This window comes from Orcinus orca, chromosome 10 (assembly GCF_937001465.1).
Source record: "Orcinus orca chromosome 10, mOrcOrc1.1, whole genome shotgun sequence".
In the NCBI taxonomy this organism is placed as follows: domain Eukaryota; kingdom Metazoa; phylum Chordata; class Mammalia; order Artiodactyla; family Delphinidae; genus Orcinus; species Orcinus orca.
This window is the reverse complement of record NC_064568.1, coordinates 3,925,085-3,946,001: the sequence shown is the minus strand read 5'-3', so window position 1 is coordinate 3,946,001 and position 20,917 is coordinate 3,925,085. Positions and strand designations below refer to the sequence as shown.

The 20,917-nt window shown below is 51.0% G+C and overlaps 1 protein-coding gene across 5 annotated transcripts in view; it reads right to left on the bottom strand.

Moving 5' to 3' along the window:
• The window catches only part of FGD5 (FYVE, RhoGEF and PH domain containing 5), a 123,046-nt gene that overhangs the window by 4,047 nt on the left and 98,082 nt on the right, over window positions 1-20,917 (bottom strand). For 4 of the 5 annotated variants that reach the window (XM_049716007.1, XM_004284315.3, XM_049716005.1 and 1 more), the window contains exons 11-19: window positions 17,416-17,487; window positions 15,826-15,894; window positions 12,005-12,088; window positions 10,429-10,508; window positions 8,101-8,200; window positions 7,647-7,784; window positions 6,497-6,626; window positions 5,621-5,751; window positions 2,960-3,088 (exon numbers count right to left, since the gene is read on the bottom strand). In XM_049716007.1, the coding sequence (XP_049571964.1) occupies window positions 2,960-3,088; window positions 5,621-5,751; window positions 6,497-6,626; window positions 7,647-7,784; window positions 8,101-8,200; window positions 10,429-10,508; window positions 12,005-12,088; window positions 15,826-15,894; window positions 17,416-17,487 (933 nt within the window). The remainder of the gene's footprint in view (window positions 1-2,959; window positions 3,089-5,620; window positions 5,752-6,496; window positions 6,627-7,646; window positions 7,785-8,100; window positions 8,201-10,428; window positions 10,509-12,004; window positions 12,089-15,825; window positions 15,895-17,415; window positions 17,488-20,917) is intronic. The other variant, XM_033414054.2, reaches the window with a different exon arrangement.

Genomic DNA, 20,917 nt, shown 5'->3' with positions numbered 1-20,917 from the left:
TGGGCAAGAGATCCGAACAGACACTTCTCAAAGAAAAAAATATATATAGCCAACAGACACACGAAAAATATCATTAGTCACTAGGGAAATCTAAATTAAAACCACATTAAGATACTACCACACCCTCACCAGAATGGCTAAATTAAAGACTGACAATACCAAGTGCTGACAAACACATGGAACAACCAGAACTCCCAAATTTACCTACACTGTTGCAGGGACTGTTAAATGCTACACCATTCTGGAAAAATGTCTGCTAATTTCTTAGAAGCCAAATATATACCCTTCTGTGATCCAGAAATTCCAATCCTAGGTATTAACCCAAGGTGAAATAAAAACTATTTTCACACAAAAACCTGCATGCAAAAGTTTAAATTGGCTTTATGCATAACCGCCTCAAATTGGAAACAACTCAAATGTCCCTCAACTGGTGAATGGACAAACTGGTATATTCACAGAATGGAGTACTACTCAGTCATAAAAGAAATGACCTACTACTGAATGCAACAACATGAATGAATGTCAAAAACATGCTGAGTGGAAAAAGTCACACATGATTCCATCTGTATGAAGATCTAAAAGAGATAACTAATATACGGTAGGAAAAAAATCAAAACAGTGTGCTGCCTCTGGGGATAGGAGTGAGGTGGGGATTTACAGGGATATTCATTAGTCAAAACTCAACAGATAGTATCCTTAAGCTTTGTGTACTTCATTATATATAAATTGTACCTCAAAAGAAAAAAAAGATACAGAAATATTGAACTCTTAGGAGGAAGTATACTTGAAAAGCATCAAAAAGTAAGACGGATGAGAGATGAATAGATAGATATTTGTTCAAGGAAGTATAATAAAATGTTAATTGTATAATCTAGTTGATGGTTATAAGACGGTTCACTGTAAACTTCCTTCAACATTTCTTTATGTTTGAAATTTTTTAAACATAATAATAAATATATTAACTAAATAATAAAATATTGGAAAAAATTTAAAAGATTCCTATGTATTTCTGATAGTCACTCTCTCCCAGGACTGTTACTGACAGCAAGTTACATCTGGTTTGGGTTACCTCAGGGTACATGACGGGGCTCATGGTAGTGTAGACAGTGAAAACCGGCTATCCATTTTATCAAATTTTTTTCTTTGATGAAATTTGAAAGCTTGGTCCTGTCATTGGTTTAGGCTTTGTGAGAAACTGTACAAGTTCCTCTCTCTGAAGAAGTGGCTTTGGAAGCATACTTAAATCCGTCTTTTAAAATTAACCCACACTCTCACTTCCATGACAACTGTTGCTCAGGACCCGGGGCCTCTGGGTTTTCCATTCTCAAACAGGATCCACTCTCTTTGGTGGTTGGTTAATTATCACTAGCCTTTGTTCATCTGTCTAAGCCAGTATTTCTTCCCCAAGTGTGTTTTCCATGAGATGCTCTGTGAGGAAGGGCCTGCTGTCAGGCCACCTTGGGACTCTCCACATCCTGGGGACCCACAACACGCCGTTGTTCGTTAGAGACTCAAAAGCACTACTGTGAGGAAGTCCCACAAACTGTCTACTCAGGGTTCTCTCAGAACCCAGTTCTCAGAGGGCCCCTGCGAGTGTCCTGTGGAATGCCTCCTTAGGAAGATGCCGCTCTGGGTTGCAGCACATTTCAGATTGTTCCAGAAAGATCCACATTCTCCTCAGCACGGAGAGCCCCATCTGTGGACCCATAAGTGAAAGGCCCCCTCAGGGGAGGGCTTGCCTCACACAGTGCCCGAGTCACTCAGGCCCACAGTGGGTCCCCTCTGTGTGTCTGCGTCCCTCCTGGCCTCTGGGATCCCTGAAGATGGGGAAGACTGCAGCCGGCGCAGCTGCAGGCCCCTCATGAGGGAAGCTTTATGCCCGGAAGAAGGCAGTGCCTTCTGCCCGGATGCCAGCATCTGCGGTCAGGGGAGAAGGGCCAGCCCTGTGCTGATGTGCACATCCTTGTGGGTAAAGCACCTACCCTGTGCAGCTGGGCAGAATGCATTTAAGTCCCATTTTCAAAGTGGATTTCGCCTGTGGAAACCATCAGATGGTGGGGCCTGGACATGGAAATCTTTCACATTATCCCACAGGTTCAGCCTGGGCCAGGACCAGAGCGCCCCCTGCTGTACAGCCAAGCTCACACCTATCTACTCCAGAAGCAGGCTTGACCAAGGCCCTCTCTCCGATATTTTAGTAGACGTAAATGTAAGATGTTCCATGATACATATATATATACACATAAACTTGAGTTTTACTTAGCAGAAGAGTTACCACGAGGCAATATAGTTCCCTGACAAATGCACAGACAAAAAGTAAAGTGGGACTTCCCTGGTGGTCCAGTGGTTAAGAATCTGCCTTCCAATGCAGGGGACGCGAGTTCGATCCCTGGTTGGGGAACTAAGATCCCACATGCCATGGGGCAACTAAGCCCGCGCGCCACAACTACTGAGCCCATGCGCCTCAATTACAGAGCCCAAGCACTCTGGAGCCCATGCGCCACAACTAGAGAGAAGCCCATGTGCTGCAATGAAGATCCAGCATGCCGCAACTAAGACCTGATGCAACCATAAATAAAAAAGTAAGTAAGTATGGTAGCTTCCTCCAAGCTGCTGAATTTTGTCTCAAACAACTGAAGCGGAGAACACAAAGGCGCTCTCTTTTAGGGAGTGCCAGCTTGTCCTGGATGCTGGGGCTGTGATACCCAAATGCTATGCTGCACAGGCCTGCCTGCTGTACCGCCTTAGCCCCACAAAGAAACAGTAAATTACTCAGATTGGAAATAGACGCATGGCTGCAGTAAACAGCTGACCGACGTGGGAACTGACGTGGGAACCAGATGCTAGACTCACACCGCCCTCTGGTGAGGCACAGTGCACACCCCACATAGACAGTCTGAGGCACAAGCTTAACCCACGGGCCCTCACGAGAGAGGAGAGAAAGCAGGAACCACACTACCTCACTGGCCATGTAGGTGTAGAGCACTTTGCCTTTGATGACAAACCAGAGCTTCTTCCAGTGCCTCTTCCCTTTCTTACAACGGCTGAGATAACCGCTGATGGCGGAGCCCTCTCCGGAGGCGGCCACCTGGCAGACGGAAGCAGGGCGGTCAGGGCACCAGGTAGTAGACACGGTTTACACAGAGCCAAAATGACACTGCGAACCCGCTGGCAGAGTGTTTATACTGCTTTGGAATCTGAGACTTGGATGATCTCGGGATCCACCCAGCACCTCAAAGGCAGCAAAACTGTACCATATCTGAGAGACAGGATTTACTGACCGGATTTGCGGATCCTAGACACTGGAATCAAAAACTGCCTGCAGGAGTGCTGCCCCCTGGTGGAGATTCAGATTCCTGGTTCCCTGCCCTCAACCCCCAAGCCCCCAAATTACAAAACTGCAGATATTTGGGGGAAAGTTTCTTCCTTCTAAAATTGATTCTTATACTTTTCAGCTTATTTCTTTCTTATATTTAAGAGGGGATCCCTTTTGTACTGTTTATCTGAAAGGTTTTATGACCTCCTGCCTAATGAGTTTGTTAACTCCTCTAAGTAGTAGTCGTAGTGGTTGTGGTCTGTTGAACAGGCTTCATATGGGGGCTAAGAACACAGGCTTGGAGTAGGACCAATCTAGGGCTCCAGCACAGGCTCTACCAGCTACTAGAAGGGTAATGTCAGGCCACTTACGTCCTCAAAGTCTCAGTGTCCTTACTAGTAAAACTGGAATTAAGTGACATAAGACGGGTACCTGTCAGGTACAGTGCCTGACCCACAGTAAGTGCTCCATAAATATTCACCCTACTATGAGAGCAATAAAGCCAGGTTTTGAAATCATTTCATCTTTCTCATTTTACAGGTGGGGAAACTGAGGCCCAGAGGAATGGAGGGATCTACCAAAGGTCAAATCCTGACTTAGTTGAAGAGAGGGTAAGAACTCAGATCTCTCAGCAAATGTTCTGAAGGTCAGCTAACTTCAGTGTAGGGAGAGGAAGCTACAACCAGCCGGGTGTTTTGAGAAGTACCAGGAAAGGAACCTGCCCCTCTCCGGGTCCTAGGACTTCTAACACCAGACTCGACTTCGCTCCCCACACTTGACCTGCTGGAGCAGCTCCAGAGTGAGAAAGGCAGAATGTACAGAACACATCAGGGAAATCGACTCTGCGGTCTCCCTCCCTGACAGATGCTCCAGAGGCAGCATTCCTGCAGACCTTCCCATGGGAAGCAGATCTCACTGCTAAGGTGGAGCTCCTGGGGGAAGAGGAGAGGGCGGAGAGGGACGGGCGCCCATTTCTTCTGGGGCTGCTGCAGAGCCCACGGTGTAGTCTCCGCTGAATAACAAAAAGGTTGTCACTTTGGGCAAAAACTGCCAACCTGGCTGGGGCAGATCCACACACCACCAGGATCATAGTGCCCAGATACACAAAGAGTGAGAATGGTTCTCGAACTCTGCACCCACAGAACACTCAGGTTCTATGAGCTCAGCTCATGCAGACACCACAGTGTGAGTGAGAGGGTGATCTTTTCTCAATTTGTGGAAAGGGACTAGTTAAATAAATGATGAGACAGCCACACAATGCAAGAAGTGTGAGATTTATGTGTATGAACTACTGTGAAATAATAGTATCGAAGATATTAATCGATAATAATATCGAGGACCCAGTATATCATCTTTTGGGTAAAAAAAGGACCTATGATCGTCTATCTTTATTACGTATATGCACAAAAATTTCTGGAAGGGTCCATAAGAAACTTGATGGTGGTTACCTTTGAGGGGTGGGACTGAAGGAGTCTGGGGAGGGAGAGAAACTCACTTTTTATCATATAGTCTTCTGTGTTATGAAAAAATTTTTATCACATATGTGTTATTTACAAGATTTTTAAAATGCAAAAGGAATTAAGTTAATGGACAGAACTGTACTCATTTAAAATTTGCATCCCCAACACTTTTTTATTACCACTTGCTACTCAATAATGAATATTAATGAAAAAACTTGGAAACAGCTGATCACTCTTCTTTTGACAGCATGCATATTCATGGCACACATTTGTTTGTGGTTGTGATTAGAATACAGACATGTAATCTGGTCCTGTTTCCAGAATGGAATTTAGTTTAGCTAATTCTGAGGTTTCCTGCAAAGAGCCCCACGACCCTTAGAAGGCTCACCACCTGAGCCCGTGTGGGACCTCCAGGGTGAGAGAATGGTGCAAAGCTCGGGGGCGGGGGGAGGGGGCAGGGAAGGGCTGATGTGGGAGACCTGAGCCAGGACAAACGGCTTTAGACCCAAGTGCCCGGGCGATCTGTGCAGTAACCTTGGGGACTAGGTCTAGGCTGGGGGGACAGGTGCAGAGAAGGATGGGAGAGATGTCTCCTAGCACCACCTACAACCACTTGGGCTCCTGTCCTCTGCAACCAACAGGTGTCTTCTCGGTCACCCAGGAGACGGGCCTGTGCTTCAGGGCTGCCTTTGTTAGCGTGAGTCAGGACACCTCCCATTAGGGATCCTCTTTGTCCTGAAGAGCCTGGTCCGGCTTGGGCAGGGGGTCCGTCCCTGTCCACTGAGAAGGACCGAGAAACGTCTCAATCCCCAGCCTCCCATGCAGGTAGCCCCACCTGCCTCACCTCGGTCAGTGCCGAAGGGACTTTCTTCTGCTTCTTGAAGGCTGAGGGGTTGATGCTCTGGAAGACGGATGAGAAGGCGCTACTCGAGAAGCGGGTGGAGGACAGGGGGAAGCTCATGCTCACGGGCCGCCCTACATCAAGACAAGCGCCGGAAAGGGAGGTGAGAGTCCACACGGATGGGCACAGAAGCCACGTGTCTGTGAAATCTGAGCTCCCGTCCCTCCCAAGATGGGACCCAGCCTCACTGGGGTGGTTCAGTGTGACTAGAAAGATGGGCACAGCCCCCTCTGCTAACACAAAGGCGGGGCTGGGGGCAGGCCTTCCCTGAGTGCTGGTTAGCCCCTCTTCTCCAAGTCTCCATGAGGCTGGGCTGTCCTCTCCGATGGCCTCAGGTGGTCCCGGGGGGTGGGGGAGGGGGAGTCTAGTTTTAGGCCCAGGATCCACCTGCTTTCCTTCCAGCTGACCCTGCTCTGCCGAAGCCTGTCCCCTGCGCAAGGGCTCTCACGGGCCAGCTCAGCTGCCTCGGGCTCCTTTACCGGAGGACCCTCAGCCCCTCCGCGACCATGACACCTCTGCTCTCCATCTCGTCATCCTTATTGCAAAAAGGCCCCACGGAACACAGGCCTGCAGAGAGGGCCACTACGCAGAGCAGACGTGAGCGCCGGCCAACCGTCCTCGCCACAGACGCGTGCACCCAGCGTTTCCCAAACTTAGCTGTCCATGGAACCCTTCCCCTGGGTGCACCTATGCACTTTCTACAGAACCAACGTTTGCAGAAATGGTTTCCTCCTTGAGGGCTGCTTTTGTTCAGAGCCTCCCCAGGAAGGTGGTTGGGAGAAGCCACGTGGGGAAGAAAGGGAGGGTGGTCCCCGGTACCTCTCATCAGGCCTGGGATGTCCCCGCCCCTCTTCTTCAGCTCCCCGTAGCAGCCGTCACACACCTTGGCCATGCGGTCCTTGAGGTACTTCAGAGGGTACTTGTTCCTTGAGCAGTTCCGGCAGACGATCTGGTGGGGTGATGCATGTCAGAGGGTCTCACCCTCCCAGCACGCACACAGCAACGCGTCCGCGCCCCCTGCCCACTCGCTCCCACCTCCTCCAGGGCCCCGTGCTCTGAGCACAGTAATTATGTTTCTGTGCAGCTGCTTATCTGTTTTTCTTTTCTAAAAATTTCTAAAATACATAACATTATTTTAGTTTCAGGTGTACAATGTAATGATTCAATATACATATATACAGTGGGCCCTCCATGTCTGTGGCTTCCATATCCATGGATTCAACCAACTGTGGATCAAAAATATTAGAAATATTCCAGAAAATTTCAAAAGCAAAATGTGAATTTGCCGTGTGCTGGCCACTGTTTACACGGAATTCATGCTATGTTTATAACTATTCGCATAGCATTTACACTGTATTAGGCATTATAAGCGATCTAGAGATGATTTAAAGTATACGGGAGGATGTGCGTAGGTTATATGCAGCTACTACACCATTTTACATAAGGGGCTTGAGCATCCTCGGATTTTGGTAGCCACGGGGATCCTAGGATCCTAGAACCAACCCCCTGTGGATATCAAGGGAGACTGTACGATGAAATGCTCACCACAATGTCCAGCTAGCATCCATCTACCACATACAGTTACAATTTTCTTTTCTTGCATGAGAACTTTTAAGATCTACTCTCTTAGCAACTTTCAAACATACACTACACTTTTGCTAACTATCATCACCATGCTGTAAGCTGATCTGTTTTTCTGATGAGCCCGTGCCCTTAACCATGACAGGATGCTTTTCATCCCAGGAAAACCACCACATCCGCTACGACTTCCTTTTGAGAGCTTGCTGGTGTAGTGGGATGGACCTGGGATCTGGAGTCCTGGTGGGAGGGTATCAGTAAAAGGGGAATTAACTTCACAGGGTTGGTGTGAACATGCCCCACTCTGGGCCCGACACGCAGCAGCTGCTGGACGCCCCCCGGTCCCCACCCGATGCCGCCGCCACGCCCACGGCCCCCGACGGGGACTCACCTTGCCGCAGGCGTGACAGTGGTGGCGCCTCAGGGTGAGGGAGAAGTCACAGCCACAGTTCATGCACATCATCACGTGTGTGACAGGCACTAGGGTCGGGGGCCTCTCCCCCAGGCTGACCCCCAGCCTCTCCCGTATCTGGAACAGCGGAATCGGACAAGCAGTGGGGTCAGGAGACCAACTGGATGGACACCCCCCTACCCCGTACGGGGTGTGCACGTGTGTGGGCGGGGTGGACTCCTCTTCTACAGGCTCCCCTGCAACCCCCAGGGAGCTGACCTCAGTTACAAACGGAGCCGTAGGTGCCAGGCTCTGGGCTGCACAGTGATTATCCTGAGCCGGGCACGGGGAGGACCCAGGGCCCTGATGGAAGGAGATGCGAGGTCTCGTGGGTGTGCAGGGGCCCCAGGGAAACCCAGGTCTGTGAGACGGGTGCCCCAGAAACCCCGCTCACCTCCACGCTATGCTGGAAGGCAGCCAGAGCCTGGGCCTTGGAGTCCTCAGGGAGGGCTCTGCTCAGACAGCTGTGCCACTCGTCCCTCTCTGCACAGGAGCTGTGGGCATGAGCTGGAGTGAGCGAGGGGTGCACGAGGGCTCTGCCTTCTGCCCTCTGGGGGTGGACCACGCCCTGGTGGCCCCGCCCCTCCCCCACACCAGAGTCTCTCTCCCCCACGCCTGAAACCCCACTGGCCAGCCCAGCCACCTGCCAGACGGGCCAAGGCTTGCACCGCGGCACCTCTGCTTCCGAGCAGGCGGCCCCAAATGTTACTTGTATTCGGGCTCTGCCCGTAACAAGGGAACATCCAACACTGCTCCTCTAACTCCCAGGGCTGTTGTAGGGACCAAATGACACGTGTGGTGTGGAGGACTCTGTCGAGGACACAGCACCGTGCAAAAGCAAGGGGTCCCACACTTTAGGGGGGCAGGCTGGCAGGGGGATGAGGGCCGGGTACCACTGCGAGGGTGGGTGGATAAATGCTGGCAACGGTCACCGTCCCACTCTCTCCATCTTCCTCCTCAGTTTCCCACACAACTTCCCACTCACTCATCCAAAACGAAGACTTCCCATCCCTGCTCCGAGCCTGGCGGGGTCTCCTGAGTGGTGAGAGCCACACCTGGCCTGAGCTGCCCCAGAGCAGCTTCAGAGTGGAAATTCTCACAGAGCCCCCTAGATGTCATTCCCACCCCGTACTAAGTGTGCGGACTCAAACTAGAAGAAGGGACCAGTTTGGCCTGGGAGGGAGGGTGGTGGGCAGCCAGATGCCACATCCCTAAAAGGAGATGCATGAGTCCCCTGGAAGCTTCAGCATGAAGTAACTGGGGCTAGCAGGAAGGTGACTGGCCTGACAGTGACAGTGGCTCCTTGAGGCCACTGGCCAAAGGGCAGTGCCTCTGCCTAGCAGAGACAGGCAGCCCCACCTGAAGGGCTAAGCGTGGCCTGTCACTACCCTCACTTCACGGTTGGGCAAAATGAAACCACACCCTGGGCCTCCTCATGCCCCTGATTTTACCTAGAGATAAGGAGAGGAGAGGCCATGGAAACCTACCCAGGCATCACCTCCTCCAGGAAGCCTTCCCTCACTTCCCCAGATGGAGGGGTCACTCCTTAGAATCTCCAAGGCTACTTTTTCCCCCTCAGGCAGTAGATAGTAGTGGAGAAGTGCTCTGGCTCACACAGTCCTGCGTTTGAACACCAGTTCTGCCTCACATGGATGTGGAACCCCTCTCTAGGCCTCAACTCCCTGCACACGGGAGGAGCTGCAGGCCCCACCTCCAAGGGTGGTGCTGAGGATCCGAGGAAGCGCCTGACACCTGGCAGGTGCCCAGTGTATGTCACCTTTGTCATCACTACTATTACAGCAGTTATGCTCTGCTAGGTCATAACTTTCCAACCCGTAAAGTGGGCTCTTCTGAGCAAACCAAGGCTTAGACAGTTTGCATCCTCAGCACAGGACTGGGCACTGAGGACGGGAAAGCGCATCTATGACAGAGCGTGTGCGTCAGGCCGGAAGTCCCATCTCACACCCAGAACCACGCCCACAAAGGGACCTGCTGCCGCCCGGGTCACACGCTGGCTGGGAGGGAAGACACTCCAACCTGGGGAACTCTGTACCCCTACTCTGCCCAGAGAGGCCCCTGGCAGGAGCCCCCGCTCCCTGGTTTCTGAGCCCCTCCTCCACACCCTGGCTTGACCTGGCATTGCCCCGAAAGAGGGAGGGGGGAGCCCTTTCTCTGCCAGAAGCCAGCGAGGAGGGGTCCCCGGGGCAGAGCTCGAGGGCCTAAAGAAAACAGCCATCTCTGATAGAAAGGCCTTACCCCCAAACAGGGAAAGTAAAATGATGAATGCTCACTATTTTTCTCTTGCTCTCCAGACCTGGAAGCCTAAACGCAGACCATTTTGTAAACTAAGGTGCACTACGCACTTTTCATTGGCTGTAACTTTTCTTACTGCTGCAAAGACCCAATAATCCTTAGGGTTTTACAACGATGAGATATTTTTATATTTAAGCAACGGGCTCTGGAAACCCCCGAGATTCTATGTAAAGTTTTATGTGTATGCTCATTTTTTTTTCTGGGGAGAGAAGCCATAGTTTTACCAGATTCTCCAAGAGGTCTGTGATCCCCAAAAGGACAAGAAATAATGAAAAGACAAAAGTCCTTTACCCAAAAGGATACCGAAATAAAAATGACAACACTTCCAGCACCTGTTATTCCAAATGTTCCCACCAGCAAAATCCTGCCCCTTCTGCCCCAGACCGTCCCTCCTCTCCTCTCCTCCTACCTTGCAGACAGGGTCAGGCAGGACTCGGAAGTCTCGATCTTCAGGGCATAGGGCACTTTCTCCATCACAGGGCGGCTGACCTGGAAACCAACAGCGGCCCCTCAGGATGGGGGCAGGAGGGGTTCTGCCACTGCCCCACTCTGAGCCTGAGTTTCCTCATTGTAAAGGGCAAACCTTTCTTACGTGGAAGATGGAGGGGTGTGTGTTTGTGTGTGTTTGTGTGTGTGTGTGCGCACAGGCGTGCGGTGAGGGCTCGGCTGCCGACTCCAACTCTGTGGCCACCAGCCCATACCCAGGAAGGCTACGAGCATCCCTCTTAGAACCCATCGTTCTGGACAAGTACCTGTCCAATGGCCACCCTCCCTCACGGCCTCCGTCACAGACTCCTGAGCAGAAGCTTTGGTTCAAAAAGGGAAGCCGCCTCCCAGCTGAACAAGGTGCTTCCCTTCCCCTTCTCCAGGTTAGGAGCCTCAGGAGCGGGAAAGCCCCTGCAGGGCCCCTACAGCATGTTCCCTCCCGTCCCTCCGCCCTCCCAAATGACACCCCACACCCAATTCCCCCACTTGAGTGCTCGCCTCTCTGACCCTGTCCCCACGCTGGGCTGGAATTAACTTCCTAAAACTTCCTACTCATTGAGAATCCCCTTCAGCTCCCAACCAGCCCCGTATTCGGGACCCAAGTTACAGCAAGTGAGGTCACAGCTGTGTCACCTTCCCTTCTCTCCAAGCTCACCCATGAGAATGTCCAGCTGGGCTGGCATCTCTCTCACATTTAAGAAATACCTGCCACTTGAATAGGTATTTGCACTCCCATGTACATTATTCACAGCAGCCAAAAGGTGTAGGCAACCCAAGTGTCCATGGATGGATGATGGGTACACAAAGTGTGGTCTACACATACGACGGAGTATTGTTCAGCTTTAAAAAAGGAAGGAGATTCTGACACTTGCTACCACATGGATGAGCCTTGAGGACATTATGCTCAGTGAAGTAGGGCAGTCACAAAAGGACAAACATCGCATATGATTCCACTTATATGAGGTCCCCAGAGTAGCTAAATTCACAGAGACAAGAGAGTAGAATGGTGGCTCCTAGCGCCTAGGGGAGGGGGGATGGGGAATTAGTGTTTAATGGGGACAGAGCTTCATACTGGAAAGATGAAAAGAGTTCTGGGGTGGATGGTGGCAGTGGCAGTACAACAACGTGAATGTACTTGATGCTGTCAAATTGTACACTTAAAAATGGTTAATTTATATTATGCATATTTTACCACAATTAAAAAAAAACACCTGCTTGTTTCCTCCCTCCAAGCCTTTCCTTATGCATTTCCCTCCTCCTAGGACCCCCTCCTTCTCTCCCTTCCCTATTTGTCCAAATATTATCCACTCTAAGCTCCCCCGCCCAGGAGGCCTCCCTCAGCCTCACTCTCCCTGAACTACCTACAACAGAATCCTGCTGTAACTCACAACCCAGGCTCCCTCACCTCCGCTGGTCTGTGAGCTCCACAAGCAGGGCTGTGTCTCCGCCTCCCCTGGGGTCCCCCCGCCCACCCCAGGGCACCCACCCCAGGTATCTACCTTCATGCTGGCCACTGCCAATGCGTTCTTCAGCCGGTACTTCCCATCCTTCTGGGGATACGTGTACAGGAGCACATCACTCATCTGGGGAGAGGGGAACCCCATCAGACATGTCTTGGCCCCAGAAGGCTGTGCTGGGTGTGTCCTGGAGCATCACTGAGCAGAGGCATCTTGCATTCCCCGTGACCCACACAGGAGAGCAAAACCACTCTGGAGTGAAACGGGACACCCTTCCCCACAATTCCACTCTGACATAGACACCCAGGAGGAACAAATGCAGATGCCCACAAAAAGTCAGGTATGGGGGGCTTCCCTGGTGGCGCAGTGGTTGGGGGTCCGCCTGCCAATGCAGCGGACACGGGTAAGTGCTCCGGTCTAGGAGGATCCCACACGCCGCAGAGCGGCTGGGCCCGTGGGCTGTGGCCACTGAGCCTGCACGTCCGGAGCCTGTGCTCCACAGCGGGAGAGGCCGCAGAGGTGAGAGGACCGCGTACCACAAAAAAAAAAGTCAGGTATGGGAATGTTCCTAGAGGCTTATTCATAACAGCCCCAAAAGCAAACAACCCAAACGTCCATCAACAGGTGACTAGACACAGAAACTGTGATTCATCCACACCTCACAGCCACACAGTAACCACAGAGCAGACAGATACATGCCTGATGACAGGGTTCAACCTCCAACACATGCCAGGGAAAGAAGCCAGACTCTGGAGTACACGCTGCTTCATAACATTTACATGAAGCTCCAGAGCAGGCAAAACTAATCTATACTGATGGAAACAAGGCCAGTGGTTGCCGGGGGTGGGGGTGGGGGAAGGTGCCTGACAAGGGGCACAGGGCAACTTTCTGAGGGCTGGATATGTTCTGTACCTTGACCCAGGTGGTGGTCACACGATGATATACAATTGTCAACACATACTAACACGTACACTTAAAACTGATGCATTTAACTCTATATAAATTAAGCCTCAGGGACTTCCCTGGTGGTCCAGTGGTAAAGAATCCACCTTCCAATGCAGGGGACACAGGTTCAACTCCTGTTCGGGGAACTAAGATCCCACATGCCGTGGGGCAACTAAGCCCGTGCGCCACAACTACTGAGCCCACGCGCCTCAACTAGAGAGAAGCCCGCACAACTAGAGAGAAGCCCACGCGCCGCAATGGAAGATCACGCATGCCGCGACAAAGATCCCACGTGTCCCAACTAAGACTCAACACAGCCAAAAATAAAAATAAATAAATATTTAAAATTAATTAATTAAGCCTCTACCAAGCAAAGTGAAGGAAGGAAGGGAGGGAAGGGGGAAGCTCCTTGGAGACAGGGAGCTGGTGTGTTCTATTCACTGCTGTACCTCCAGCAATGCAGTAGGTGCTCAATTAATATTTGTTGAATGAACAACTGAAGCTTCCTGCCCCAAAGAAGGGCAGAGATGAAGAAACATAAGGAAAGTCACTTCTCCTCCGGAGAGAGTGCTTCTGTTTGGCTAAAAGTTTACAGCTTGAAGAGCCGATGTCACGCTCTGGGTGGGGCTGTGGGCCGTCAGTCCTGACCCTGCTCTGCAGCAGCTCTGTGAATTTGGACAAGCCGTTGCCCTCTCTGAGCCTCAGCCTCCTCACCTGCCAAGCAGAGGACAACCCTACCCCCACATCACTACAAACATTGAGAGTGGTCCCCAGTGAGCCCCTATGCGTGGGAGCCAAGGCAGACTAGGGGTGTCCTGAGGATAGAACAGGACAAGGCATCTCGGGGTCTGAAATGGAGCAAGAACTCAGGATTTACACTCCTCTCCCTGCAGACAGAGTCTGCTGAGGGGACAGAATGGGTGAGTTTTCCTGCCACCAGCTCTCCTGGCGCTTCTGGCCAGGGTGGTGCGGGAGACCCGGCCTGGGCACTGAGCTGCTGTGTGACCTCAGGCAAACCCTTCCTCTCTCTGGGCCTCACTGTCTAAACAGAGTTGGAATAGACCAGGGTTGGCAATTTTTTTCGTAAAAGGCCAGATAGTAAATATTTCAGTTTTTGTGGGCCAGATGGTCTCTGTCGCAACTGCTCAACTCAGCTGCTACAGCCTAAAAGCAGCCACCGACAATCATAAAAGAATGCATGAGGCTGCGTTCCAATAGAGCTTTCTGAACAAAACAGGCAGCAGGCCGACCCCTGGGTCAGAGGAACCTTCAAAGCCCCTTCTGGCTCTGTTCTTCTAACACTGACAAGAACTACTGGCCATTCCACATGCACTCCTGGGCAGGCCAGGTGCTGGGCTAAGCCCCCGGAATGATCTCAATTCATCCCCCAGCAATTCCCTCAGGCAGGTGCTGTTATTATCATCCCCATTTCACAGAGGGAGAAACCGAGGCACAGACTGGCTAGACAACCTCCCAGGATCACAAAGCTCATCAGCGGCAGAGCCAGGGTCATGAGTAAATGAGGGTGCCTCCAAGTGTGTGCAGGGTAGTGTGTTGGTGGTGGCCACACCCCGCCCACCCTGGGGAACCCTGTGTCACTACCACAGCAGTTCCAGCCTTCCTGCAGCTGCCCCTGGAGCCCCTGTTGCCATGGCAACGCCACGAGCACCCAGGGCTCTATGAGTGGTCCAGGACCACGCTGCCTGCCTTGCACTGCAGCACCAGTCAGCCAGAGGGAGGGGTTCTCACGGGAGGTGACAGGTAGCTGCGAGGAGGGAACAGAGGAAGAGCCTCTAAGCTCGGCGCCCCTTGTGCTCTATGAGGAGTGGAGTGACCCACTGAGGTCGGGCTGGGGCCTCGGGACACGTGCCACAGAGGCTCCCCAAACCCTGATGGGCAGCTGCAGACGTGTCGCTTCGGTCAGGCTCAGGATTCCCCTGCTCAGGACCATGAGCCCTCTCTGGAATTCAGTCCCCAAGTGGCAGAGGGTCTATCTGAGGCCTGGTGTAGACCCAGCTCGTGAGTGGAAGACCCCATCTGCAGCCAATGACTCCACGAGATTCACAGAGGTCCGTCCTCCAGACACACCACGCTCCTCCCGCCTCTACGTTTGCCCATGCTGTTCCCACTCCTCCAATGCCCTTTCTTTGTCGGCCTGTTCCTACACACTGACTCAGAGCCTCTCTCCTTTTACTCTGCACACAATTGTAACAAAGTGTAAGGAGGCTGTTAGGGCAGCCACAACTGACAGTAACAAGAGATGACAGCTAACGGCGAAGGAGCAGAGAGAAAAATTACATCCAGCAGAGAGAAGAACTTAAAAGGCAAAACTACTCGCGGGGCGGGGGGGCATGGGCCGGGTCTCAGGACTGGGGCAAAGAGCTGCTTGTAGCTCAGTAGTCACTGAGGTTGATGTTACCATACCCCAGGCCTGGACACTCCCTGGTGTTCCAGACTGTGGCGGTAAATCATCAAAAATGTTACGTATATCCCATCCTGTGCACAGTGGAGAAAGGGCTGGGCTCGGGTCAGAACCCTAGTTCCCTTCTGGACCTCTGCCACCGACCTGCAAGGAGATCCGGCCAAGTCAACCCTCCTTTCTGGATCTCAGTTTTCTCGCTTGTTAGATAAGGCAGTTGAACAGCTATTCCCGGTTTAAGAACTTCTTGGTTTTAGGATGGGCACCTGGGTAATTAAATTTTGGCAACATTCCCCTCAAAATCGTTCAAGTAATACATTAGGGATGGGTTGTAAAGCCCTCAGCTTTCTGGAAAGCTCAGCTATTCAGAATGATCCGCACCCTAAGGATTAGGCTCTGGTCTAGTCTCCCCTTTGCTTGCAGCTGTCCTTGAGTACTGCCCCAGAACACTTTACAGAACTTGACAGTCCTGGGGCCTGGATGGGGGCCAGGTACTTACCAGAAACAGGTGTCGGGGGCGTCTGTTTTTCCCTGTTACTTTCATCAGTGTCCCTTCTTTCAGAAACTCCTGTGGGGAGAGAAGCAGACCTCCGTGGTCAGGCTGACACCCCCCTATGTCCTGGAGAAGGGTGGGGGGAGGCCCTTTAGTGGGAAACAAATTACGGCACCTCCCAGAGTACCAGAGAGCAACTCGTGGGAGAATTCCCAGCTTAGGAGACGGGCCCCGTGTTTGGCAGAGCAGCTCTGCGGACAGGCACCTGGCCTTTCAGGAGCATCCACCTTGAATTACACCAACCCCAGACACCGTTCTGGCCACAGAGTGGTCCAGACAATGACTCGCTTGCTGGTTCGCTACCACAAGGGGTCCAATTGGAACAGAGCCTTTGAAAGTTTGCTAAAACGGCTGAAGACCTGTGAACAGTTGCTACAGCCCCCTCAATTCTGGAGGATACAAATAGATGTTTAATAAATATTCACTAAACTGATGACTCGGGCCAAAACATTAGGTGTGACTTTACACCTAAGTACAATCTCTCATTCCTTTGTTCCTTGTCCTTCATGGACTGGAACAGGTAATAAACATATTTTTGACTATTCTTGAGCTGAGTTTTTTTTTTTTTTGCGGTACGCGGGCCTCTCACTGTTGTGGCCTCTCCCGTTGCAGAGCACAGGCTCCGGACGCACAGGCTCAGCGGCCATGGCTCACGGGCCCAGCCACTCCGCAGCATGTGGGATCTTCCCGGACTGGGGCATGAATCCGCGTACCCTGCATCGGCAGGCGGACTCTCAACCACTGCGCCACCAGGGAAGCCCTTGAGCTGAGTTTTACGTTTTCCATTTGGAAGCTTAAAGTGGATAAATTTGTCTCTTAAAAAATGTTATTTCTAAATTTATTTATTTATTTTTATCTGCACTGGGTCTTCTCTGCTGTACACAGGCTTTCTCTAGTTGCAGCGAGCGGGGGCTGCTCTTTGTTGTGGTGCATGGGCTTCTCACTGAGGTGGCTTTTGTTGTTGCAGAGCATGGGCTCTAGGTGCACGGGCTTCAGTAGTTGCAGCACGCAGGCTCAGTAGTTGTGGCTTGCGGGCTCTAGAGCGCAGGCTCAGTAGTTGTGGCACACGGGCTTAGTTGCTCCGTGGCACGTGACATCTTCCCAGACCCGGGTTTGAACCCGTGTCCCCTGCATTGGCAGGCAGATTCTTAACCACTGCGCCACCAGGGGAATGCCCAAAAATGTTACTTTTAAAATGCTTTGTTGGGGTTCCTGAGAGATAGTTTCCCTGATTTCCCAGCAACTGGACTAAACTAAGAATACTGGTGTCTCTTTTTCTCAGAGGGACACGGAACCCAAATGGCACTGTTTCTTTAAAGGCCCTGAAAGCGGAAAAGCTCAGGGGAGGCAGCTGGGGGACCTGGGGAGCCCAGCAGAGCCCTTGCCCTCCCCCCCACCCTCCTGGGTGAAAGGCACCTGCAGCCAGGCCTGCCTGGGGCCAGCCCAGCTGAACAATGGGGCTTATCAAGGCCTCGCCTGCCTGCCCAGCTGCCCCTTGCCCTTGCCCTTGCCCTTGGCAGCGGTGGTGGCACTCACCCTTCCTGGCTGGAGGAGATCCCCTTGGCCCCGAACGCTGTGCTCAATGTGGACCAGCTTCTGTAGGTTTTCCTGCGGGCGGGAGCAGGGCGAGGGGGAGATGGTCAGGACGCCTCATCTCCTCTGTAAGGAGTGGCATTGTTTCCACTTCAAAGAAGGAAATGCAGCCCAGAAGGGACTTGCTTCCAATCTGACCTCCTGTCGGTGGCAGGACCAGGAGTTGAGCCTGGGTCTGCAGGATGCCACCTGTGTGGACTGCCTACAAGCAGGCTAGTCTCTCTGGGCCTGGGGTCTGACACTGCCATCTTTCTGCAGGCCATGGAGATGGTCACGTGGCCTCGCTGTGCCGTCCGATACCTGTTTGTCTCCCGGCCTCTGCTCCTACTCTAGCCTGTGTCCCATGTAACGCCTGGAGCATCCGGACCTCAATAACCCAGAGGTGACAGATGTCCAAGGCCGGACTGGCTCTGTGGGCTTGCGCCCTTTGGGGGGGTGAGGGGCGGGCAGGGCCTGAGAGAGAATAACCAAAAAACCGTAGCACCTGTGGAGGAAATGCTCTGTACTCCCTCAAGAAAAACAAGTGTGCCGGGAGCTCCCTGTCGGTCCCTCACTGGGAATCCACAATACCTAAGGTGACATGCCCCCAGGCCTATGCACACCATCCCGTAAAATTAGAAATGACAAGCACCTAACCCATGGGGCACATGCCCTTTAACCTTTTGCAGAGTTGTTTCTAAAGCCAATGAACAAGGTGAAAATTGTGTGTAGAGAAACTGCCTTGAATTTCAGGCCTTGACACTGTCCCCAGTTTAGGGCATAAAATCCTACCCATTAGAAATGTATATAAGTTGTTCCACTTCCGCTTATCATGTAGGAGCTGCAAGGAAACCATGCCCCCAACCTAACAGGGAGAAAAAGCCATATCATCTGCAAAAGCATAACTCTTCTTATGCCTATGGGAGAGGTGGGGTCCCAAGGCCACTGGGTGAACTGAGTCCCAAAGACGGACCACAGCCCCACCATGGAAACACAAGAGGAACGAGCTATTCTGCCTTTGGCAACACATGGGGGAGGAGGTGGTCTGCATAAAAAAGGTGAGAAGAAAGCAGCTAAAATGTTGATAGATTCTTAAAGGTCAGGTGTGGGCTGGTGGGACAGCTCAGAATAACAGGGAGCCCCAGACACAAGGGGCATCTGCAGTCACTTGTAAGCTCTTTTCCAGGAGTTTCTGCCAGATACTTATAAGGAAGACTGGGGCCAGAGAGAACCCCCTCTTGGTGGTGAAGGCAAGCAGGCTACCACTGGGGGCTGGAATAAAACCCTGCCCACTTCCACAGGCCCCTCTCTGGTACAAAACCCTTCAGTCACTGGGGGAGGTGGGGCAACCCTCCCACTCCCAGAGCCCAGGCAAAGAGCCACCCACTGCTTCTTGAGAAAGGGCAGAAGCAAAAGATATCTGTTCCAAGAAGAGGTGGGTAACCTCTCAGGCCCAGGATTGTGCACCAACACAAAGCAGAAACCTGTCAAAGACCCGCCACAGACACACGGCAGAGTTTTGCCACCATGCAGAGGAGGGGCAGGAATGCTGAGAGAGCCTGGCTCACAGGCCCTACTTAAGACTGAGGCTTGTCCAGGAGAGCTGTGACCTATGAGCCTAGCACGGAGTAACAGGAAACAGTGGTCTGCCCCTGAGAAGGGGAAGGGGCAAGAACAAGGAGATCTCCAAAGATGGAGCAGGAACATGAGAAAAACCCTCTAGCACCTCAGGCCCAACACACAGCATCAGGTAACAGCAGCCCCCTTCTGGAGGAGCGTGAAGTCTGTGGGGCTCTGAAGGCGAGGATGGTGACAACAAAACCTAAACCCAGCTCAACTACTGACTGGATTGATGCAACTCCCACCCTCGACATGAATGGCATGAGTAAAAAAGAAGCATGTCCACTTCTGGAGGCAGACACTATTTCCCCCAGTCTCTACGGTTCTTCTACACATAATGTCTGGTATTTGATTAAACATTACGGCAAACACAAAAAACAAGAACAAACCCCAACTCATTTTCAAGAGATAAAGCATTCAAGAAAACCAGAATGTGAGGTGACACAGATGTTGGAGCCATCAGACAGGGACATTAGAATGACTATGATTCATATGTTAAAGGAGCTAGTGGAAAAGGTAGACAGCATGCATGAACAGACGGAAATGTGAAAAATAAGAAATGTGGTATCAGAAATGAAGAATTCCTTTGACAGGCTTAACAGCAAACTGAACACAGCTGAGGAAAAAAGAATGAACTTGGAGATAGGTAAGTTGAGATTCACCAAACTGAAACACAAAGAGAAAATAGAGTGTGGGGGTGGGGAGGAAGAACAGGGCATTCAAGAGAATTTTCCAAAATTAATGAACAACAACAAACCACAGGTCCAGGAAGTTTAAGAATCACAACAGGATAAATGCCACACCCCTCCAAAACACACATACTTAGATATCATAGTCAAACTTCTGAAAGTCAAATGTAAAGGGAAGATCTTGAAGGCAGCTAGTGAAAAAGGGACACTTTACATAAAGAGGATAAATATAAACATTGCAGCAGATTTCTTATCAGAAACTAGGCAGGCCATAAGACAGTGGCATGGCATCTTTAAAGTACTGAAAGAAAATATTGGTCAACCCATATTTCTATACCCAGGAAAAATATTTTTCAAGAAGGAAGGTAAACTGATCAATTAAATAAATGGATGTTGGATGGCAGGAGCCAGGTTTCTCCCTGTTGGAGTGGAAATTTACAGATAAGCCAGGGAAAGAGGCTGGAATGATCCATTTGGTAAGAATCAGAGTTGAAGACTTCAGTAAGAACTTATATCTAGCTTAATACAGGTGGTTATATATAGAAATAGCTATAGATATGAGTATATACACAGGTTGGTATATACACAGTTATTACTTTGCTCTATAGCTAAGAGAATCTAGAAGAAATGATACCCCAATAGCAATGAGCAAACCTGGTGCCCAGATCTTGGTTTCTAATACCATTAACCAATTAAAGGAACCAAGCCTCCTTGGAGAAATAGCTGATTCTAGGACTGGGGCAGGAAATATACAACATGAACCTGGAGCATCCTGTAGGGCCAGAAAGTAAGGAAGTGCTCAAAAAATAAATAAACAAAATAAAAATCCCCACCCAAACCCACATCAGTGGGGGTATATGAAAGAGGCACAGGAACCAACTGGCCAGGTTCTCAATGGCCAAAGATGGAACAATTTGAGAAATAAAATAAAGTAGATGGGATTAGAACTCAAACATAAAATAAATATATGTGAATTCTTACTGATATAAATAATTTATTTAGAATTAGTGAATACATTAATAAATGAGAGAGAAGAGACAAATCTCCCTTGCAGAAGAATTCCAAATAATTTAGGTAGATACTCTGCTCTCAAGGAGAGGGAGCATTATTCCTCACTCCTTAAATGTGGGCTGTGCATAAGTGACTTTCCTCCAAAG